Source organism: Sceloporus undulatus, chromosome 1 (genome assembly GCF_019175285.1).
Source record: "Sceloporus undulatus isolate JIND9_A2432 ecotype Alabama chromosome 1, SceUnd_v1.1, whole genome shotgun sequence".
In the NCBI taxonomy this organism is placed as follows: Eukaryota; Metazoa; Chordata; class Lepidosauria; order Squamata; family Phrynosomatidae; genus Sceloporus; species Sceloporus undulatus.
Genome location: NC_056522.1, coordinates 144660377 through 144683959, shown reverse-complemented (window position 1 = coordinate 144683959; position 23583 = coordinate 144660377). Strand labels below are relative to the sequence as shown.

Genomic DNA, 23583 nt, shown 5'->3' with positions numbered 1-23583 from the left:
ATGGCAATTGCCCGTTTCTTCTACACTAAAGGCGGGCAACTGATACCATCTGCTCTAAAGGTCTTCAGAGCTAAGGTTCTGCCACAACTTTTGTTTAGTATCCCAGTGTGGATTTTAGGTTTTACATCATTATTATTATTATTATTATTATCTGTAGAAACAGTCTTTTCTGGAAAATCTTTTCCATGCCGAACTGCATTCCAACAGCAGCCCTACGTCTTGAGGTTGGGTGTTCATCAGTGGAATGCCTCGTGTGGAAAAGGACCTTAGGTTACTTCCTGAAACTTATTTTTGCAGGACCTGAGACTGCAAAATACAACTATTTAATATTGAGAGACACATACACCACTGATCTGAGTAAATTGGTGACAGAAAAATTCCAGAAATTGGGTGTCCCACACAACTTTTTAGGCACTCTGAACTGGCCTAAGGCAAAACAGATTCTTATATAACGCATTAAAGGCACTGATATGCAATACTCAGCATCTGTCACATGCTCTACCTGCTGCCCAAATGGTTTGGGACTGTGTTTCAACTCAAAGGGGCAAAATATTTGGAAAATTTAACAATCTCCAAATATCGACTGGCATTCAGCAAAGGCCGGTTCAATGTAATTCTTCGGCTATGCTAGAGGGACACTTCCATCAAATTGACTATAAGGATAGAATTTGTCCATGTGGAGAGTGCCAACCAGAATTCATATCTCACATTCTTCTTTATTGTATATTTTTAAGGATGATAGACTACGATTAATTACCCCTTTATTAAATAGACATCCAGGCAGAACCTCTGAATGGTACCTGAAGTTTTTATTGGCAAATGAGGGCAAAAAGATCACAGAGAAAGTCGCAAAGTTTATTTTCTCTGCTTTAAAAATTCGTAAAGTCATGTGCTATAAAGGTGAATAGTGATGTTCTCTCCCGCTAAAACACTTATGGAAAACTGGGGTGGGTGGGATTATGAAGTGGTGAGTCTGTTAACAAAATCCTTGTTATAATGTATTTTACATGATTGTTTATATGCTGTATATGTACTACTCTTGCTGTTATTTACTTTGTTGTTGTTGTTGTTTATACTCCCTATGGTATGTTAACTGAAATAAAGGCATTCATTCATTCATTATTCCTATGGCATAGTGCTGGACTACGACTCTGGAGACCAGGATTCAATTCCCAGCATGACCCAGCTAGGTAAACCTGGGCAAGTCACATTCTCTCAGCCTCAGGCAAAGGCAAACCTCCTCTGAGCAAATCTTGCCAAGAAACCCCCATGATAGGGTTGCCTTAGGGTCCCCATAAGCCAGAAATGACTTGAAGTCACACAACAACAACAAATAATGAATTGCTATAGTTATCTAGAGCCAAGGGTCAATATTAGTCTGTGATTTGCTTGAATAAGAAATCAGGAGAAACTATGTCCAGTGTCATTATTCTCTGTAATGCCCATAATGGAAAGCTCTTCTGGATGGTTTATGGACAGAGTGGGGAGAAACTCATCCTAAAGTTGGAAGGGGATCTAGTTAGAAGCTGATTATACAGCTTGCCTAGAAATTCTTCTTTCTCTTGCTGTGCTGTGCTGCAGAGCTCAGCATCTAAGGATACAGAAGAAGTTCCACATTTCCTCAGGCAAAATAGCAAAAATCATCATGGCTGCCAACAACCACAGAAGAAGAAAGCTGGTTTGGATTCTGCCCTTCCCACTACCACCACAAGAGCATTCAGCACATCCAAATTTCACATAAAACTTTCTGTTGGGCATTCCTTCCACTCAACCTTACTGTAGATTTTTTAAAAAATAACAACATACACCCCAGGCAATTTAGTATGGCTTTTTTCAATGAGGGTTTGTGTCTATGGTTTGTCAGACATCAGCTGCTTATTATTCATCTGCCCTATGCTCTGTAAACATATACAGAGGCAATGTTACTTGGTTATTGTTTTTTAAAAAAGTGATGGATGCAGCTGACTTCTCACATTAAATTATGCTCCTTTTTGTGGTAAAACACATGGATGAAAGAAGGAACTAGGGCAGTCATGGGGCTACCCTTATAATACATTAGCAATGCTACTCTTCTGACCTTTATCAGATGGTTTTTCCTTTCCATGGCACAATGCCTTCTGAAACTTAGGTGTTTGACTTTTATGACATTGTTGCTTTTTCTTTGCTTTTCTGAGATAATGTACTTTATTTAATTGATATGATTTAATTAACATTGTCTATAACACAAAAGATATTAATCATACCAAATGCTCCAGGTGACAGTTTGTTGAAGAATGTAGAATGGGCACAATACATCACCACTTTTGTATTCCTTGTATCTCTCTTTTCTTTTATTTAAAGAGTTCCAGTAGGTTCATATGGGCATTAAACTGAAGACCAAACATGGCACAGGTCAGGCAGCAAGTCTCATAGCTAAGCAGGGAACTAACTCAGGTCTTTATCTACCACTCTGAATTTTTTTTTATTGGGGGGACGTTACATTTTTGCACTGCTCTTCCTGAGGATGGCATTTTTCTTTCTATTCTCATCATCAGTCTCACTCCACCCTACCCAATTTTATCCTCAAAACAACTTTGTAAATCAGATTGGGTTGACAGAAATAGGGAACATCTCACCCAACAAACATGATCAGTGAGTAGAATGATAAACACATCCCAGCCCATGGCCCCTTTTACACTACGTAGCTATAGCACTATGATTTGATTTTAGCTGCCAATACAACACACTATAGAATCTGGGAATCTGCCATTTAGGGAGAGGCATTTCAAACTGTCAGCAAAAGTTCCTCTAGTTCTTCTGACCAAACTACAAACTCCAGGATTTTATAGGATACAGCCACAGAAATTAAAGTGGAATATACTCTCATTGTTTAATGTCAAAGGGCACATAGCCTGACATTCTAATGTCTGTTTCATGGGATTTGTTCTCTGAACTCCAGGAGGTTTAACTGTACCACACTTTTTGCTATCACCCATACTTATAAAGGCTAACAGCAGAGACACCAGTCTGGGGGAATACTTTTTTTTTTAATGATTTGAACTCAGATATATTACTGGTTTCTGTTCAAGTGCTCCAGGGGTGTTATATCTACCAAATCTGACAAAGCACAATGCTTAGAACATTCCTCAAGCAGCCTAGAACATTTAGGTTAAAGAGGAAGGCAGAAGAATCGCAGTAGCCCCATGCTAAACATGACATTTGCCACATGTTGACAAAATAATATTTATGATGTAGACATCACATAATTCACAGGTGAAAGAAGGTAGAATCCTCATATCTATAGATATTTGGGTGGTGTATGTTAGCCTCAACATTCCTCTGTTACTTTGGGCACTCCACTGCAAAGCCAAGTGATTGTCAATTCATACTGGGGATTGGGCCCTGCGTCTTCCAAACTGCTTGCCAGGAGGAGGACGTATTATTTGGCTTGTGCAGACACAGCAGTGAGATTTAAGAGGGGTGTGTGGCCACAAGAGGGATTGCAGTGAAAGTACTCTTACCAGTGTACAGAAGATGCATTGGCATTGTGCTATCGTTGTCATCTGCTCCACTGGATACTCCCCAAGGCAGAGCTTACATGACACCAGGGGGTCAAGCACCAAGTCCCAGGTAGGTCTATATCGTGCTGTAGTCATTGCAGAATAATCTGAAAAGAAAAACAGGAATGCATGAATAAAACTGGAAAAACTGAAATATCAGAAACCTCATTCATTTATTTAGTTCAATTACAAATTTCACACAGCTCCCAAGTTGGTGGATGAGGTGAACCATGTTTCCTTCATTGCTTAGAAATGCATGGCGTATGAAAGATGGAGATGGAGACTTTCCACAGGATGTACATACTTAACTGGGTTTACAGAAAGAGACAAGGCAATTTTAATCATCAAGTGTGTCCTGGCTCGTTTATAAGATCAAGGCACTAATAGGCTCTAGGCTCAATCATATTTCCTTTCAAATTGCAATGCACAGATGGGAAACCTGTGGCCCTTCACATGGCAATGGATACCAACTTCTGTGGAACCCAACTAGTATTGCCAATGGTTAGGAATTATAACAGTTCCCATCTGACATGTACCATGTGCCACAGATTCCCACACTTGTGATAATGATGCATACAGGGCACACAGCAGGCAATAGATGGCTTTACATCTCCAAATAATTTACCTCTAGTGAACAAATAAATGTTTATAACAGTGATGATCAACTTTGCTGGCACATGCAGTACAACAAGAGAAGTCCAAATTTCAGGCCAATAATCATGGCCAAAATCCATTTGTTAGTATCGATTAGACTGAATAGGAACTTTGTAAGTCAACACTTCTTTAAATTCCAAAAATGAGTATTTTAGTTCTGTTGTTGCTGTGTGCCTTCAACTGGTTTTTGATTTAAGGCACCATAAGGCAAACCTATCAGAGTTTTCTGAGGCTAAGAACCTAGTAAGTTCCCATGGCTGAATCAACTGTTCTGCTGTGACTCATTTGTCACAACATACAAGCTAAATATTGAATATTAGGAGCTCTACAATTTTCCATCTTTAGCTTTTACCAATTGCTCTTGTTACAAACCCTATTAATTCCTTCGATGCCACTTTTATTATTTTTCCTCCAAACAGCTTTAAATAGCCCCAGTGCTTGTTTGACATGTATAATGTATAAATTATATTTTCTACAAATTGTAAAACAAAATTATTTTTAAAAGTCACAATGCATGTATACTCTAAAAATAGCAAAAGAACATATAAGCCAAACAAAAATAATAATCTAATTAGATGATCTATCATTTCAAAGAGGTATTTTATAGCACTTTTTAAACAGTTTTAAACAGTTTAATATTTTAGCTTTAAAAGAGTGTCTTCTACAATAACACCTGAGAAGAAAGAGAAGGAGTTCTAAGGGCTAAAAATAATTTAAAAAAATACTTTATATTTTGGCATTCGGCTCACCAAGAAAACAAGAAAAATCTTTCATTTCTTGGCTGCTGTGTAGCATTGTGTTAAGGTTGGTGTTTTTTCTTCTTCTTCCTTTTTACAGCTGGCACAGAACTGGCACAAATTGGGTCAGAGAAAGAAATGGGGGAATTAAACAATTCTATTTTCAGGGTGTGTTCTGGGTCATTTCTTTGGGGAATGCAAAACCATGAACTTTGTTCTGAAGAAAGGGGAAAAGAATAAATCACATAACAGGGTATTCACTCCTAATCACAACTCATAATGGAGATACGGGAGACCTGGAATAATCTATTTTCCCCTGTGTGAAGTTCTCAGGGTGTGAGAGCATGAAAGTACCGACACCAAAAGAGAGATAATTGTGAGTATACCAAACCACAAATATTCTTGGCTGTGGTTTATTAGTGTCTCCTCTCTCCTTGGCAGCCCCTGAATTTAGTGCTGGTTTATGCAGACATTAAAGTCTGTCTATTCAAGTGCATAAAAGAGCAGGAAGCAAAAATAAGAATGATAAAATGCATAAACCCAACCAACTGCATTAGGGCCAGCCCTAACATTTGGTGTGGTGAGGCAACTAACTGGGGCAACAGATTTTGTAGTTAGAATAATATTTTGACTGACCACCATGGAGAGAAGTGCTCCTTCAAGGAACATTTTCTGCCTCATGCACTAAAGTAACTTCCATGGCCTGAGGACCGAAGATGCCATGTGCCTCAGGGAACAAAATAACTGGAGCTGGTCCTGAGCAGCATCCTAATTAGGGTTAAGCAGGCCAGATTCAAACCCTGAAACCCCTTACTTATACGAAGATGTTAAAACAAATGACACCCAAACAGGAGGATCTGAAAGTATGACAGAATTACAGGCGAGGTGATGTAAAATGAAAGACATCTTATAGTCACTGGTGCTACTACAGTTGGCCCAGTTGAAATATACAGTTGGTTCCAAAAAAGCAAACCTTGATTTTGCCATTTTATATAAGAGGCAACATTTTACTACATCACTGTATTTAATGGGACTTGAGCACCCATGCATTCTGATATCTACAGGGGCTCATGGAACCAAATCTCAGTAGATACCTATAATCCAGTGTACAGCTGTATTGCAGAAGGAAGGGTAGATGCAGAACCTTTGGCACCAGAATAGGGTCTTCTTTTTGAGCCTGCAAACTGTTTAAAACACATCACAACGTATGCAGGAAAAGTGTAGAGCTGCAATAAAATGTTGAACTGCATCCCTAGACACTAAGAGGAGCATTTATGTCTGGAACAACCAGCTTTGAACAGGAGCCTCACAGAAGTATTCTTAGCTTGGGGTGGGGTAACATTTTAAAAAAGAGACCCTTTTCTTCTTTCCAGCTTTTGATCACCTTCCCTCAATATGCTCTATAATGAATGCTTAAAAGAGTGCAAGTTTGGAAGTGGCTGTCAGTCCCAAAGCTCAACACTTTATAGCCATATATGGTTTATATATGGTCTGAAACCATTTCTGGAAAGTACAAAAGAGAAAAGATGCCCCTTTCTCTTCTTCCCCTTTCTTCTGAAGCTTCCCTGTATAAACTCTTTAATTCATTCCACATATTCCTCCTACTAAATCTAATATCCACTGCAAAAACATTTACTCTTGAGGCCTTAAATAGATCAATTATTTCTCAGTGCCACAGTTTTCCTTCTTGCAACCAAGAGGGCCCTCAGCATTATATGCAATTTTCAGCATTTAAAATTTGATCTTCAGATATCACTGCAGGTTAAATGAGAGCCAGAGGTTACTTTGTATTTCTGGTCTTATTCTGTTATTCCCATTTTGAAGGATGAAGTGTTGTGGGGGGGAGCGCATAACTGAGAAAAAGTGGCTAAAAAAGTCTTGCACTATACTCCACTATGAATAAATACTACAGGGTAGACGTCTGACCTTACTTCGTGTTTCTAGCCAAAAATCACCCCCACTGAGAACTTTACTCTGGTTACATCAAAGGTCAGTTTGCTAAATTTGCTACCCAATACTCCTTCACAAGCCAATTCCAGTGCTCAGTTGCATTCAGAAGCTCTGTGCTCTGCTGACATGTATGCAGTCATGCTCCATTTTTAATTTATAAAATCCATTTGTAATTACCGTACATTGTCATGCTTAAGTTGGAGGGAATAGAATTCCTCTATTCACTGCTCCTTTTGGGATTCAGACACCGCTGCCAATGAAATCCTTGCTGAAAGCCAAACAAAAATCCTAAAATTTCTAGTTTGTCTTCTATAAAACATTTGCCACGGGGGGGGGGGGGGGGGGATTAAAAGGAACTAGGTAGTTGTATTTCTACAAACTACAGTGAACCCCTCTCGACTTCTTACTGCTATAAGTTCCACTGCCATCAACATTCAGGGTGGGGAAATTGTGGTCTCTGGAACCCCTTTTTCTGGCCTGTGCTGCCTCCAAAACACCCATACAAGCCTTCAGTCCCTACAACTAAAAACAAAATCTAGACGCTTTTGTTGGGCAATTAAAAAATCAGCCAGTATGTTGCACAATGCAGCATCCCCACACCTCCCACTCAAAGCAGCCAAAATTGAAAATGGACACCATTCCGCTTCTGGTTTTGGCATGATGATGTATACAAAGTATATATCTACCTGGCATTGCCCATTTCCAGCCCAGTCTTTGTTGGGAGTTTTAATTTCTGTTAAAAATGAATCTTTTTCCTTTTAATTCACAAATTTGCATACTTCTATGTTCCTGCGAAGTCCCTAAACGTATAGGAATGTAGAGGAATAACCACCTTATTTTGAGATTGGATTTGGACTACACTCAGCCCTCCATATCCAGAGATTTTTTACCCATGGATTCACGCATCCTCGGATTGAAAATATTTTTAAAATATATAAACTCCAAATGGCAAATCTTGATATTGTCATTCTATATAAGGAACACAATTTTACTACCCCATTGTACTGTACTTTGTTTTCATACTGATAGGACCTGATCAGTATTCCAGACTAGAGAATAAAATATGCTCCTTACTTCATCATTCCTTATTGACTCCTACAAAGTAATGGATATGCAATTTATTTATTACTCAGATCTTCACTTACATGAAAGTAGAAACATTACAAATGTCTCTCATCTATTCCTGTTCAAATCACCAATCTGTCTAGGTTTCAACCATGCTCTGACAGGGGCCTACTCTGCTACTTTTCTTCTAGGTTACACAGTAGTAGTCAACAGATCCTTCCTAACTTGCCAGGTCTATAAAGGTTTAGTCTCCCTTATTCAAAATACTTGAGAGCAGAAATGTTTTTGATTTCAGAGGTTTTTTTTCCCCATTTTGGAATATTTGTACATACATAATGAGATATCCTGGAGATGGGACCCAAGTCTAAACATGAAATTCATTTATTTTTCATATATACCTCACACACATAGCCTGAAGGTAATTTTATACATGATATTTCAAATAATTGTGTGCATGAAATGAAGCAGAAAGCAAAATTGGCCCTATCTCAACCACTTACATAGACAACTTTGGATTCTGGAGGATTTTGGAATTCCAGATACGGGATAACTAGTATATCTAAAAGGGGGAAGGGGCTTTTTTTTTTAATACTCATGAGCTCCATCCTTCACAATTGATGTGGAGCCTAACTCTGGTTTAATAGATCTGCATCTAAACAAAATCTGTATCTAATCCAAAAGTGAAGCACGTCAAGCTTAGAAATGAAATTTGTCCTCAGTTGCTGGGGGGAGGGGGCAGCTTTAGTTGGTGCAACCCAGAGAACAAAAGAAGCTTGTTTACTTGTCAGTAGCCAAGTGGGAGTTGAACACTTAATGTTTTGAAATCCAGGGTTGTGTTATTTCCTGTTTAGAAAGGCAATGGAGCTAGGCTGTCTGCACTTCCACAAGAAGCAAAGTAAAAGCAGGACAGGAAAAGATCAAACCTCAGGGAGAAAAACAACAGGCAGAACCTGGAAAAGTTACTTTTTTGGACTCCATCTCACAGAATCCCCTGTCATCATGGCTGAAGTAACTTTCCAAAACTGACAAAAGCTTATGGGTTTCTACTTTTAAGTAATTTTATATCAGAATCTATTGGTGCAACATGTCTTTCCACTGCCCCACCAAGATCTCATCTTTCTTTGACTTCACTCCTGAAGTCCACAAATTCTTTATCCACAGCTTTAAAATCTTCAAAAAATATATAAATTCCAAAAAGCAAATCTTGACATTACTGTGGCGCGTTACAGACGGCCCAGAAGGGGCTGTCTCGTGTTGCCACCGGTTGCAGCATCTGGGAACCGCAGCAGCCAAACGGTGTGGTTCCCGGACACTGCCAAGAAGGAGCGCGAAAATCGCGCTCCTTCCCGCTCCCCAGAAGAGATGCCGCGAGGCGCTAGTCGCACACTCGCGGTGTCATTTCTGGGGCGCAATGTGCAGACGCAGAGCGTCCGTTACGTCAAGATGGCGGCGGCCGTGTGGAACGGCCGCCACCATTTGTTACGGACTCAGTCCGTGCTAGGGTTAGGGGCATCTGGAAGAGACGCCCCTTTCTAACCCTAGCACGGACTGAGTCCATCCTAGGGTGCCCGTTTGTAACGAGCCCATGTATTTTATATAGGGGACACCATTTTACTATGCCAATGTATATAATAGGAATTGATCACACACAGATTCTGATATCCATGGAGAGTCCGGGAACCAAACCCCAGTGGATATTAATGGCCCCTGGTATTTGCTATCTGCTCTCTGGTTTACTTGATCCTTGCATTGAAGAACAAAGAACTCCAAAAAATTGTCTTTTCCCTAAGATCATGACATTTTTTTTTTTGGTCCATTTTAGGAGCTTTGTGTGAAAACAATGATTTCTAAATAAAAATGTTGGTTCATGTAAAAAAAAGAGAAGTTTTTCACCAAATCATTGTTTCTTAGTGTGATTGACAACTTTTCCAGTGGGATATCCTGATCCAGTTGATGCAAACACCCTTTTTGGTAGTGAATAAACAAATTTGTGAGTCTTCTTTACATCCCTCCTCCAATATTACTGGAAAAGCTTTGCAAGCATGAATATCGCAAGTGCACTATCTGCCATTGGTAGGGCTACAAATATCTCACAGATACTGGGGCAGCCCAAAACCAGGTAGCTGAGAGGCGATCTAAACATTAGATGTGATGTGATGTTAGTCTTCCAGCAGGCCTAGCCAGATGGTTTTTAAAGTGTAAGTTTTAAACTATTTTAAATTATTACTTTAATTGATTGCTTTTGATTTGCATGCTTTTAAAACTGATGTCATGCTCTTTTAACTGATTATGTAATTTTAATAGGTTTTTGCGTTTTTAACTTTGTTATGTGTCTATTTGTGTTATGTGTCTATTTGTTGCTAGATTTTAAATCTGATATTCCCCACCTCAATCCATATGGAGAGGTGGGTAATAAATAAATACTGTACAAAGATTGACATGAAATCACACCAGGGACAAAAGAGAAAGCATTTTGGGGTGATGGCTAGAAATGAAAGAATTAAAGCCTGTCCCTTTTGTACTAGCAATTTCTCCCTAACAAAAGTATTTTGCAAGAAGCAGACCTCAGGTTAATACTGCAAGAGGTTGTGTGTGGTAATGTTTCCTTTGGCTTTTAGTCTTAAAACAGAGATGGGACATTAAACTCTAAGCTTCACAAAAAGCAGCAACAAGATTTCCAGGCTGTACTTTTTGACTGCACATTGGTTGTGTGGTTGTTGTTGTTGTTTTTTAGAGCACTCTATATATAAATAATCCCACCATCTAAGTGGAATGAGATTCAGGGAGGAATACAAACAAGGAGTGGACCTCCATACTAGTATTTTGTGGCCATCACAGCATTCCCTGCTCCTCCCATGGCCAGAATCACTTGACACCTTGTCATAAACAGGATGGCTATAAGCACTTGCTGCTTATAGTGTGTGAATAAAATATTCATGTTCCATTCTGCAATGTGTAACTTGCTGCACAATAAATATTCATTAAGAACTATTCATAAACTCATCAAACTATATACAGTTTGTAGAGCTTAGAAAAGTTATTTTGTGGGGTACAACAGCAGGAATCCAAAGAAGTAACTTTTCAAAACTCTGGTACTTTTTTGCAACCAGAAGTGAAGCAATGACAAAATTTCATGAGTTATGGCTTACAAATAGGTGAAAGTTGCCCAAAACAATTAACTACAAGCTTTCTACGCTTTCTAGGGGTTATTTTACTTTGCACATAATAATTCACAATATGTGAGTGTCCACTCAAAATAAACATAGTATCTGAGGGGCATATTTGAGATGTTATAATGACTAAGTGGTAGTTATTGGGGGGAAAGTTCTCAGCTGGTGATACTGGTTTGGTATTGTCTGCAAAAGACAAACATAAGATTTTCTTCATCCCAAGGAAAGGTCTTTAATGCCACAGAATTTGCCATCTATATCCATTTTAGTCAAACCATTCTTTTCTGTTGCCTACAAGCACTTTTTTAAAAATATGGGAAGAATAAAATGTCCGAATACCTTCCAGAAGCCTCTTGGAGCCTGATTGATCACTTTAGGCCATTTTGGGAATAGGCCTGGAAACTCTTACTTCATAACTTGAAGTGATTGGAGACTAAGGTCCAATCAAATTTCAAACGAATTCTCAGAAACTTCTGGGACTATCACTGGCCAATTTGGCCCTTTAAAATTGGGGGATGAGGGTGAAAATGATACGTTGAGTCATGCAAGCTCCCAGAGAGTACTCAAGTGTGGCGTTATTATTATTGTTTTTATTTTATTAATTTATATCCCACCTTTCTCTAAATACACATGTACACTTCCTCAGAGAGTAGTGGAGTCTGGATGGCCATCTGTCAGGTATGCTTTGACTGGAGAGTTCCTGCATGGCAGGGGATTGGACTGGATGGCCCTTGTGGTCTCTTCCAACTCTATGATTCTATGTTTTATGCAAAACATTGTCCTCTTTAATACTAATGCACCTTCCTTCCTTCCAAAGAAAGAAAGACCACATCAAGCACAACATCAGACAATTTCAAGAAAAGCAAACAGCACAGCTGCATTTCCTCCAAAAGAAAATGCCAGTTGTTCTTTACAGCCAAATTCTTAATTTCCATGGTTTGCACCAATCAGCTAATAGTAAGGAAGTGTGTGTGCAGGCATTAAACAAACACAAAGTAATATTTTTAGCCACTGCACTACTGTCTTAAAGTCAGAAACTAAATGGTGGGCTGAATCTTAATCAGATAGAGGAATGAAAAGACATTCCCAGCATCTCTACCAGAAATGTTTTGCTGCACATTTCTATGCTAGGCATAACCCATGGCTCTCTGCAATTTGTTCTGCCTCAGGGAGCTTCTCCTCTTCCCATACAGGCCATAAAGCCACTACACACATTAAAATCATTAAAACATTAAAAGAAAGACCCCAGTTATCTGCCTTAAACTGAGCAGAGTACCTTATCATACACATTTTTCCCTGTTATGGGCATGGGAAGGGTACTCTCGGGGCCATGCAAGGCTGAAAAAAATGCATTTTACCACACACCAAAGTGTCCTCAAAATGGCCCCATTCAAGTTCAAGCCAAAGGATGCGTCTCAGCACTGAATGGGAACGGCTTGGTGCCGGGCGATGGAATGGGGCCATTTTGAGAACACTTTGGTGTGCAGTAAAATGCGTTTTTTTTCTCAGCCTCATGCATCCCCTTCCCGTGCCCATAACGGGGGGAAAATGTGTGCGATAATGTCCAGAGAGCCATACTGGACAGCTCCATAGGGAATTATGACACAAAGGAACTTACTGTCAGTAAAACGTTGGCAAAAGGGTCACTATAAGTTGGAAATGACTTGAAGGCACAGAGCAGCAACAGGATTGTTAATACCATTATTTCTCTTTTAGAATCCCACATATACAATACAATAAACATGTGAAGTAAAGTTGTCTGGACTTTCCACAAAAAAGGGATCAGAGTGTTCCTGAAGTGTGATGGTGTGATAGTGCGGCATGCTTCTAAAATGTCACTGAGGCATCCCACTTCTTTCCCGTCAACGAAGTGTTCACTGAGTAGCCATTTTCTGAATAATGGGATCTTCCATTATTCAAAAAATGGCTGCTCTGCAAACACTTCATTGACAGGAGAAACAAGATGCCTCAATGACGTTTTAGAAGCACGACACGCTATCACACCTTCACGCTTCAGGAACACTCTGATCACTTTTTTGTGGAAAATCCAGACAAGTTTACTTCCCAAGTTTATTGTATTGCATAGGTGGGATTCTGAAAGAGAAATAATGGTATTAACAATCCTGTTGTTGTTCTGTGCCTTCAAGTCATTTCCAACTTATGGCGACCCTATCATGGGATTTTCATGGCAAGGTTTGGTTGGAGAGGCTTTGCCATTGCCTTTCTCTGAAAGAGTGTGACTTGTCCAAGATCACCCAGTCTGTTTTCACAGCTAAGTGGGAATTCGAACCCTGGTCTCCAGAGTCAAAGTCCAACATTCAAACCACTACACTATGCTGGCTCACACATTAGCAATCCTACCTTAAACATATGTCCTCTGATGTAATCATAATCCCATTTATACTGTGCATCTATGCTTTGAATGCGCCCCTTTTCCATTTAAATGGCCTTGGATTGGCCAAGATCCACAGTCCAGTCTGCAAGACCAGTAAGGGGTCCTCTTGTACTGCCTATGTGGATTTAGGATTAAAACAATCTAACAGGCTTTATGCAGATACAGTAGCTATGAAAACACAGCAGTCTTCCAAGAGCCACATACTTTATCAAAGCCCATAAATCACACCTACACTCACTTCTTGCACATCACAGAAACTTGTAGCATTTCCATTCATTTGCACAAACCTTCCAGAGGATTGTGTGTCCACTGGATCTGTGACCAGATACACCAAGCCGGAGACAACACATGTCATATTGTGCTGACCGTGTGCTCTATGAAGAAGTACAGGTTGTCCTGCCAAGAAGCTATTCTGGGAGGAATTTTCCTTTCAGGCTATTTTACCTTTGCAAGTCTACCTATGTAAATGTTAATAATATTAAGAGCTCCATGAAGGGCTCAAACATAGCAACTTCCTGAGTAAATCCTGGTGCTCCTTACAAAGCATCTGCTTGTGTGTTTCAGAGCTGCGCATTCCAAGCAGTACAGTGGTTTTGGTAGAACATCAAGCAAAATCTTCTTTCAACTGTCCTGGCGTGACATCCAAGATGCAACTATTAGAGCAGAAGCTGCTATCCATGGATGATCTCAGGAAGGTAGATTATTTTTATTTTAGGATTCCATCAGAATTCCCAGTAAGTGCATATAGGACCACAGTATTTAAGACTAAAGCTGGGGGAAAAAAATCACCACTTCTGTAATGGGCCTTGTGCCTACAATTCTAGGAATTTGCTGTTTCCCTAGTCCTGGTCAAAACATTACAGATATATATGAATGTGTCTATTTTCCAAGGTTGTCTCTTCTGCAGCTTTTTATTTCTGTTATTACTTAAATTGAACTCTGAATTTCCATGTATTTTTAGCAGGGCATATGGTGTGTGTGTGTGTGTGTGTGTGTGTTTGTTTGTTTGTTTGTTTGTTTTTAAAAAGCTAGGCAAAGCAATAATTAAGCATGTTAAAACCAAGAAGGAAAAAATAGAAAAATATTTTCTGTGTTCAATTATTTCCTTTGAAATGCTGCTAGGAACAGGTATTGCAAAAGTATCTATAATGTATTAGGACCATACCTGCTTGCTTTGTCTTTTGTGTGCTGCCATCCATGGAAGAGGAAAATGAAGGCTTGCATGAACACTGTTGCTGCAAGAATTTGAAAAGCCACTTAGTAGGGCAGTACCCTAAAAGCACAGTTGTCCTGAGAGCCAAATGTGGAATTCTAGCAGTGACTTTCCTGGCATATCATGATATAACTGCAAGTCATAGTGGTCTAAACAAAGCAAGCCATACCTAGACTGTATGGAAAGGTCAGTCCTGAAGCAGATAAGCAAAATAGGTGCAGTACAAGTTCAGGGGCTGCTGCACTATACACTCACTTGGATCTACCCTGCAGAATTAATGCAGTTTGATACCACTTGAACTACTGTGGCTTAATGCTATGGAACCATGGAATTTACAGTTTTGTCAGAGAGCTCTGGTGTCATGACAAACTACAAAACCCAGGATTCCATCGGATGAAGCTATGGCATTTAAAGGGGTGTCAAACTGCATTAATTTTGCAGTGTAGCATCAGCCTAGGAGTTCTATCACTGAAACAAGTCAGAAGTGAGACTTGAATCAAATATGCAGATTTGACAATTCAAAATACTGCCCTACAATCTTATCAAAAGTCAAGCTCTTGGCAAAGCTAAATATAATAATATTATAATAATAGCATCCTGACTCTCCCTTCGGATCCGAGGTGGGATTACATCAGTTAAAATAACAATACTCAATAAAATCACAACAATATTGCATTATTACTAAAATACTGACTCATCTGTCCATGCATAGGTCAGATATTTCCCACCCACCCACACAATATATCCATCAGTAATTTGTCCATATGCTCAAGTATCTGTATCGTTGAAATATTCTTTTGCTAGGAAGCTTAAACCAGTAAAATTACACACTGGGTTTTCTGGGGCTACTGAACCTCTAAAAGATTGTCCCAGAGCTCGAAAAAGGTACCTTTTTGGATAACAGTCAGAATCCCATAGTCAATATGGCTCTTAACCAGCCTGGAGGCATTCTGGACATCATAACCCAAAAAAGGATTTTTTCCAACCTCTGCTGTTCTCTAGAAAAGTTCCTACTGGGACTTAAATTGTTTGCTTTTTCCTGAGACGCACAATGCATAAATTCATAAATAGGAATTGACCTTCAATCACCTCATTGCAAATCAAAAACAAAAATAAACTCCTTCAAATAAGTTATTCACTGGAAACCAAGTTATTATTAAAAGACTGTGGTTGAGTGTAAAACCAAAGAGAAAGTGCTTATTCCAGATTTCCAGCCAAGTTTTTAAATGGTGAGAATCTTTCAAAAATTCAGCTTGAGATGCTCGAGATCAAGCCAATCCAAAAGCCACAGGGCCCTGTCCTCAGTTCAAATTTCTGGGAAGATTACAGATGAACTCCATCCTCGGAGACCCAGCTGAGTCATGTGGTAAAACAAAATCAGCTCTTGGGACATACACACCTATTTAAAGTAACCCCACTATGCCAACAGTGAATCTTTTTCTGGGGCACACTCTTTCATTATTGTTCTTTCCTATTTACTTTAATGACCACTCTTTCCTTAAGGGCAGCCTTATATCCCAAAATGATCATCTGAAATGTAAAAATAGGACCTGAATTCCAAGAGGGGCATTACCTTGGGTTTTTCTTGTAGACAAAAAATGCACTACTTAATTTAGATCTGAATGCTTAAATTAGCTTGTCCAAGCTGTTTTCAGCTATTTCCAGTACCAAAGTAATCTAGAGGTTTAAACTTTCTCCCAGTTTTCAAGGATGGTTTTCTTCTTCTTTTCTTCACACACTATTAGGAATGTCTATGTGCTTGCACAGAATATAGGATATTTCCAATTTCTTAAAATAAAATCTGTATTAAAGCAATCATGGCTCTCCAGTATTTAAAAAATGCAAGCAGAAAATACTTGGGAGCTAATTCTTGGATTTGGATGAAGAGTAAACCAATGGGATTAACTGCAAATTGTTTGATACTGCTTGTTCACAGCATATAGAGATGCTGTCTGAACTGACAACAAGAGACAAAGGAAAGAAATGAACTGGCTGAGGAAAGAACATTTCCTAAGGCAAGGAACATAAGAGTGAAAATGCCCATATGACAGAATAAAATGGAGTTCTCTCATTGTGGTTTGTGCGGATGTAAGCATGTGCATGTCACAAGAAATCAGGCTGGCCCATATGACTATAGCTAAAGTTTAATGATATCACTAAATCCCAACAAAATCTAAGAAACAAATATTAACTGTATCTAATTCTTATTGGCTGGATTCAGCATTGTATTTCCAGTCCTAATCTGAAGGATCAGGAACAAGCGCTGTTCCATCTTCTCTTATTGTTTAGTACATTATTTTATGGTCTACAAATAATTTCCAGGCTAGGTAGCTGAAAAGCATTTCTGCTAGTCAGCAAGAGAATAGTAAAAATGCCTCTGAACACTGCCCTTTGCCCTTCTACCCAACAAACAGTAACATGAACTAAGGGAACTAACAGTGCTGGTGGCATTGCTCTCTGCAAGCATCAGTTGTCTGCACTACTCTTTCTGAAAAGTAAATATTGCCCATACTTTTCTTGCAATTCCTACCCCAGGACAGCATGGCACACATCTAGTTTCAAAAGCAAAGTTACAGAAACTTGAGGAGAAAGTCATTCCCCTTCTTCGTCCTCAAATCCACTCTAGGTGTTTCTTTCTTTTCTGTAGTATTCCTGGAAATGGAAGGGGCAATAGAAAGAGAAATAGCAAATACTCATGGTTACCATAGAGATTTAGAGAAGAGGCTCATTTTTAAAAAAACGATTCCAGGTTTCCATGAAGACCTAGTTTGGTTTGATGTGTCGCTGAGTATATTTTCCCCCTTCTGGAAGAAAGAAACTATTGCTTTTGTTTTAAAAGTGGTTTTATAACATCTTATTATATTTTCTGACAGGTTTACAAAAGGAATAAAACCATTAAAATGTACATCACTTACTTCTTGGTATGATCAAAGGCTACAGTTTAGATTCTAAGCTATTGTTTCAGCAAACCCTCCAAACCAGAATTACAAATCAGGATCAAATCCTGGCTTAGGAAGGCATTCATCATAACCTACACCATTTTTTAAAAAATGTTGGCCAAGATATAATAGTAAACTATATGCTTAACACAGGAAGACTGCAAGGTATACATTTGCTATGTATAGCAAATATAGAGGGGGCCCTTTATCCACAGACTTGCCAGAGGGTCCCAGGAGGAAAAAAATGGCCCAGATCTATCACACTTGTGTAGACCTATGACAGCCAAGCTTCCAAACAAAGAAAAACCAAATAGTGGTAAATCAAAAAAAGAACATCTTCCTAACTGGAAATGAAGTTACTGTGTACCATTCTGATGCTGCCCAAACAACACCCCCTCCCCATTTTTATCAGTGGGAGACCTGCTGTGGATGTTTCTAAATTGGTTCATTCCATACCACACAAGACAATTAAAATGTTCTTTAGCTTTCACCACTTTCCAATGACAGAGCGCTTCCTTTCCTTTGGAGGCAGTTTAAAGAAAAGAAAACAACCATTTGACCTGTGTAGGCACAGTTATGTCCATACTTGGCAAAAATTATTGTTATAGTGGTCCTCTCCCCAGTTAAGAGAAAGAGCTTCATCCTCCCCAAACATAGCTTCAACAAAGTTACAACATGCCTGGATGTGACACATCCTCTCCTCACAAGAACCTGGAATTGTCAAAGAAATAAATATTTTATATTTTATTTTATTAAAGAAAATGGAGTAAACATTGTGCATACAATAGCTCCCTGCTTTCCACTGTTGTCCTGGGCTGCATCTGCACTGCAAAAACAATCCAGGCTGACACCACCTTAACTGCCATTGCTCAATACTATTGAATCTTGGGAATTGTAATTTTTTGAGACATTGAGCCTTCTTAGTGAGAGGGTTCTGGTGCTACAACAAAGTACAATTTCTAGAATTTCACAGCATTGAGTCATGGCAGTTAAAGTGGTATCAAAGTGGATTATTTCTGCAGTGTGGACACAGCCCTGAATGTCCTTTACCAGAGGGCAAGTTTCTACTGTGTTGGTCTCCTGTATAATTTGAAATATCTGAAAATCAGGGTCTTAAATCATGTGGGGAGTCTATTCATGAGTAGACCGGTCTCCTTGCCACAGTCACTACCCCCAAAATTGAAACTGGACATAGGAATGGCAGCAGAGTGGAAGTACTAGCATACTCACCCCCAGTATCCTGAACTGCATGAGGAATTTAGAAGGCTTAAATTGGCTTTCTTTATTGGAAGAACCAAGGGAAATTCATACGGCTGTGTGCTAAACTCAAGTGATCCACTCAGCTCAGAATCTTAATGCATAAATCTGCTCAAAGAGGAAGAACAGAAACACAGAATCCATCAGCATGCTGGGTTGCAAGGTGGAACCATCCCTGTAACCAGAACCTTAGTCTAAAACTGGAGTGGAGAAACTTGGCTCTGCAGATCAGGTTCCTTCAGATGTTTTGGACTTTAGCTGTTGGAATCCATGACCACTGAGCAGATAGCTGGTGCTTCTGGGAGCTGAGGTCCAAAATACCTGGAGGGCCAAGATTTGAGAGCCACTGCTCCAGATGACATGAAACATTCCTGTAATTCCTTTCTACTAGCCAAGCTACCTAGGGCTTATGCAAGCAGAAGTCCACATCATCTGGAGTGCCAGAGGCTTTCCAATCCTGGATTACAGAATAGCATTTCATCTCATAACATGACTCAAAACATGTCACAGTTAATATGAAGCAGCCACATAAAACATTTCCATATATCTCAGAGTATTTTCATTAAAGTTAGCTTTGTATGTAACAGAAATTAGCAATTTAATTCAGCTGGCACATTTATTCTATTAGCTAAAGCACACCACACATGTAGAAGGAACTGTGTATAATTTGAAATGCCACTCAGAAAGCATCCAAAATGATGGACAAAGGTACGGAAATAGTCAGGGGATCACAAAGAACAGAGTTTAAAAGCTGCTGCTGCTTAGGTCAGGAACAAATGACAACACACCACCATCATTCCCACTTTATCTTTTTCTTATTTAAGGTTATATACTGTACAAAGCCTCTCTTACTTGCTATAGGAAACGTGGCATTTTGCTCCATTAATTCCCTCTTTGGTTAACAGCAGTTTTAGTGGTATTTAAAACAGTTCTTTTGCACTGGAACTTCTTACTAAATGTTTAACTAAGTGCTCACATCATCTTCATATATATTTTTATGGCTTTTTTTTAATACACACACACAAAACCACATCATTTTTAATGTCAGAAGGGAAATGGAAACACAGTATGTATTTTAATTCATGCATCTAAGTTCCTTTTAAAAATGTAACAAATATATTTTTCAGGCACAGTAAAATCCATGTTCTGTTTGGCACAAGTTGCTTAATAAAAGGATAAAAAGAGAAAACTGTGTGCAGGCCAAGCGTTGTCAAGACAGCTAATGCAAGCTTCCAGCACAACAAACTCCCCTTTGTTCACAGTGCCTATCCTATGAAAAGGCAGCAAACACTTCAGATATTTGGGTCAATTTCCTAATAAAGAATGGAGTAGCCAAACTTTATGTATAGATTGCCACAAAAAAACAAACAAAACACTCTGAAATCATTGTGTTATGGAACTACTGCTATTTGTTTTCAAAGGACCAGTCTTCATACCAAGGCTTTTTATTAGGCTGGTAACTGAATTGCTAAATGAGCTGCTGCAGATTTTTTTTTCAACAGCAAGCTGCCTTTGCATCTGAAGAAAGACAATGTTTGGCACTGCATGTACATCAACTGTAAATGGACTGGGCATGTCACTGGGATGGGCAGGCTGCATGTCAGCCTCACAGTAGCTCTAAAATCTCTACCGTCTAGGCACAGGGACAACTGTTGTCTCGATGTCTCCTTTTATAATAGGTTCTAAGGGATTAATATTAATGTGATGCTGTGTACATTTATTTTACCCTTCTGCTGTATCACTTATGATCCGAAAAGTCACTCAGTTCTCTGATCAGTGGAAGCTGTTGATGAAACAATAGACTGGGGATCCAAAAGAGTGACTTTGTGGATCTTTCCCCCTCCTGCCTTACATTCATGATCTTAGGTTTCCTCTTTCTATGGTCTAGTCCACTGTTTCTTAGGCTGCACCTGCAGGGTCTAGTTCACTGCTTTTGATGTGCTGCACCTGCAGGTTTTTTTTTCTCAATATGCCAGGGACTGGTATCATATTTGTACCCACTGATTACAGTTGTTCCCTCCTCCTTTTCCTGGAAGCTCTCAAGGGATTGCCAGCAGATGCCTTCTGGATCGGTACTGGTTCATGAATCGCTACATTGAGTAACACTGGTTTAATCTGATATGGGTTAAAAATATTGCTTCATCTCTGGTGACCTGTTGGCTCAAGCCCAACAGCCACCACTGTATCTCCACTTCTAACATGCCTTAACTAGTATACTAGTGTTCATTCAAGCTTGTGAAGTAACTGGTTGTGGATCACCAGGCTTATTATGTGCATTTCCAATTTTTCTTCTCACTTGCTCTCATCTGTGTGACAAACTGAATTTACTGAGCCTTGCAGGTTGTGAATGCCATTTTAAAAACCATAGAGGGAACCAGTTTTTACTATGATAATGTGACTTTCTGGTGTCAAACACTGGGAAAGACAAATGTCATCTAAGTTGTAGGCCCTTATCACATGGGGGACTGTGCAGCTCAGTACTGACACAACTGTGCATCTAACAATTCGAATTCACGTTAAAACACAATGTTTTATCCTACCTGGTTGCTTTTCCTAATACTGTAGAGGGGGAAGCGGAGTGAGTGCAAATTGTATTACCACACCAGTGTGGATTCAACTATTCAAATTGGCACCCTTGCGCATGCTCAGTGGGGGTCTGAGCAGGCAGGGGATGATGGGATAGGTGGCAGGGCGAAGAAGGGGAGCAGATCAGGGTGCAGGAGCAGGCAGGGGATAATGGGATAGGTGGCAGGGTGAAGGAGGGGAGAAGATCGGGGTGCAGGAACAGGCAGGGGATGATGGGATAAGTGGCAGGGTGAAGGAGGGGAGCAGATTGGGGTGCAGGAGCAGGCAGGGGATGATGGGATAAGTGGCAGGGTGAAGGAGGGGGCAAATCAGGGCATAGGAGCAGGCAAGTGATGATGGGATAAGTAGCAGGGTGAAGGAGGAGTGAGATGGGGTGAAGAAGGAGGAGGGGAATTAAGGAGCAGGATGCAGGGGGGCGGGGGAGGGAGAGATCGGAATGATCTTCCACACCAGACCAATTCAAAGTGAAACCGAAGTGAGCTTAGAAGCAAATTTTGGTGAATTTGCTTGTTTCCAAATTCACCAAAATGAAGAGTCAGTGCGGATTGAATGCGGAAGTGCCTCATAAGAGCCCCCCGTAGAAAGCAATCACGTGAGATAACACATCATGTTTTAGCGTGAATTCGCATTGTTGGACCTGCAGTCACTGAGCTGAAAAAAGCTGCAAAAATCTCAGTGTGATAAACACCATAGTCTTGGCCCTGCCATTCAGCATTTTTATTTTTAACCACTCGTCTTTCTTTGGGGCTTTTCTATTTTTATGCATATCAAGTCCTTGCATCTTAAATAAAGCCCATAGGTTTTCACCATGCATTAGATGCCAGAATTCCTGTTTGTCTTGAGAGAGATTACCCTGAAGCCACTGCTTCTGAATTTTTGTAGCATCCATATATGATGCATTTGCAGAAAGGGGAAAGATGCCTGCAGATATATACCAAGCACCAAGAACAAAAGCCCTGTGTCAACAGTCTTCTTTACTTAGGGTAGATTAGGGAGAAAACAAGCTTTAGAGAAAGTGTGCATGTGTGTTTTCAAATAAGGCAGTTCTGTTTCAAGAAATTGATCAACACTGTTCGTCAGTCCTTTCCATGCTTTCTAATTCTATGGAGTCTAGAAAGTACGCCACACTTTATAAAAGTTGCAAAGTTGCAACAAAGACATTTTGAAGAATGAGGAAAAGTAGTGATAGCTATAGTGACATTTTCAGCAGAATGTAAGAGGATGACAAGGTGCCAAATAGAAGATTGTGTGTGTGTGTGTGTAAAAATCACCTTGTACTTTGGTGATTTCCTTTCCTTGGAAAAGGAAGGAAAGCTTGCAGAAATCTTGGCAGGATCTGATTACTCAATGGATACATTTTTTTTAATGGAGATGTGACTATCCTGGATGTTGAACCAATTAGTTCGGCAAGAAGATAGTCTTTTGCGTGATGGTAAATGATATGAATGAGATTAACATGTATTTTAAGAGCTGCCCAACCAATAGGCTGGGTGAGGTGGAGTGAGGTGAATACCTCAGGTTACTGATTTGACATGATACGGAAAAGTAGTAAATTGTTATCTACTTAATATATTTCAGTACTTTCAAAATTCCTTTACAAAATTAATCAGCTTTTGAAGCATTCAAAGGTTCAGAAAGACAATTATTTACTATTACAGTTGTTTAAGTAATTTCCCGTCAAATGACCTGTTGTGGTCTTGCTAAGGCTTTGCTCATGATGCAAATAGTAGACAAGGATGGGGCAACGATTTTGATTAAACACATTGCAGTCTGCTTCTCTACACCATGCAGTCCAAGGGGTACAGCATCTCCCCCAGGATTGCCCTTTGTACAGTGGAACTGTGCATGTTGACTGCATTCTGTCAAATAACATCAGGTTTAGTTTGGCCCTTCAAACATAAGGGGAAGGTGAGCAATATGGAGCACAATGTGACTGTATTTTTAATGACAGTGAAGAAGGCTCCATGTGTTCTAGGATAGAATCATAGAATCATAGGCCTGTTACAGACAGCCAAAATAAAGCTGCTTCAAGTCACAGTGGAGGTATGATGTTTCAATGATGCATGCGTCCTAAGAGA

At 39.6% G+C, this 23583-nt stretch overlaps 1 protein-coding gene across 3 annotated transcripts in view; it reads right to left on the bottom strand.

Annotated features, from left to right (window-relative positions):
• The window catches only part of RNF144A (ring finger protein 144A), a 75820-nt gene that overhangs the window by 30543 nt on the left and 21694 nt on the right, over positions 1-23583 (bottom strand). For 2 of the 3 annotated variants that reach the window (XM_042445527.1, XM_042445529.1), the window contains exon 2: positions 3501-3646. In XM_042445527.1, coding sequence (XP_042301461.1) covers positions 3501-3635 — 135 coding nt within the window. In that variant the 5' untranslated portion in view covers positions 3636-3646. Of the gene's footprint in view, positions 1-3500; positions 3647-4942; positions 5507-23583 lie in introns of those variants that run through there. The other variant, XM_042445526.1, reaches the window with a different exon arrangement.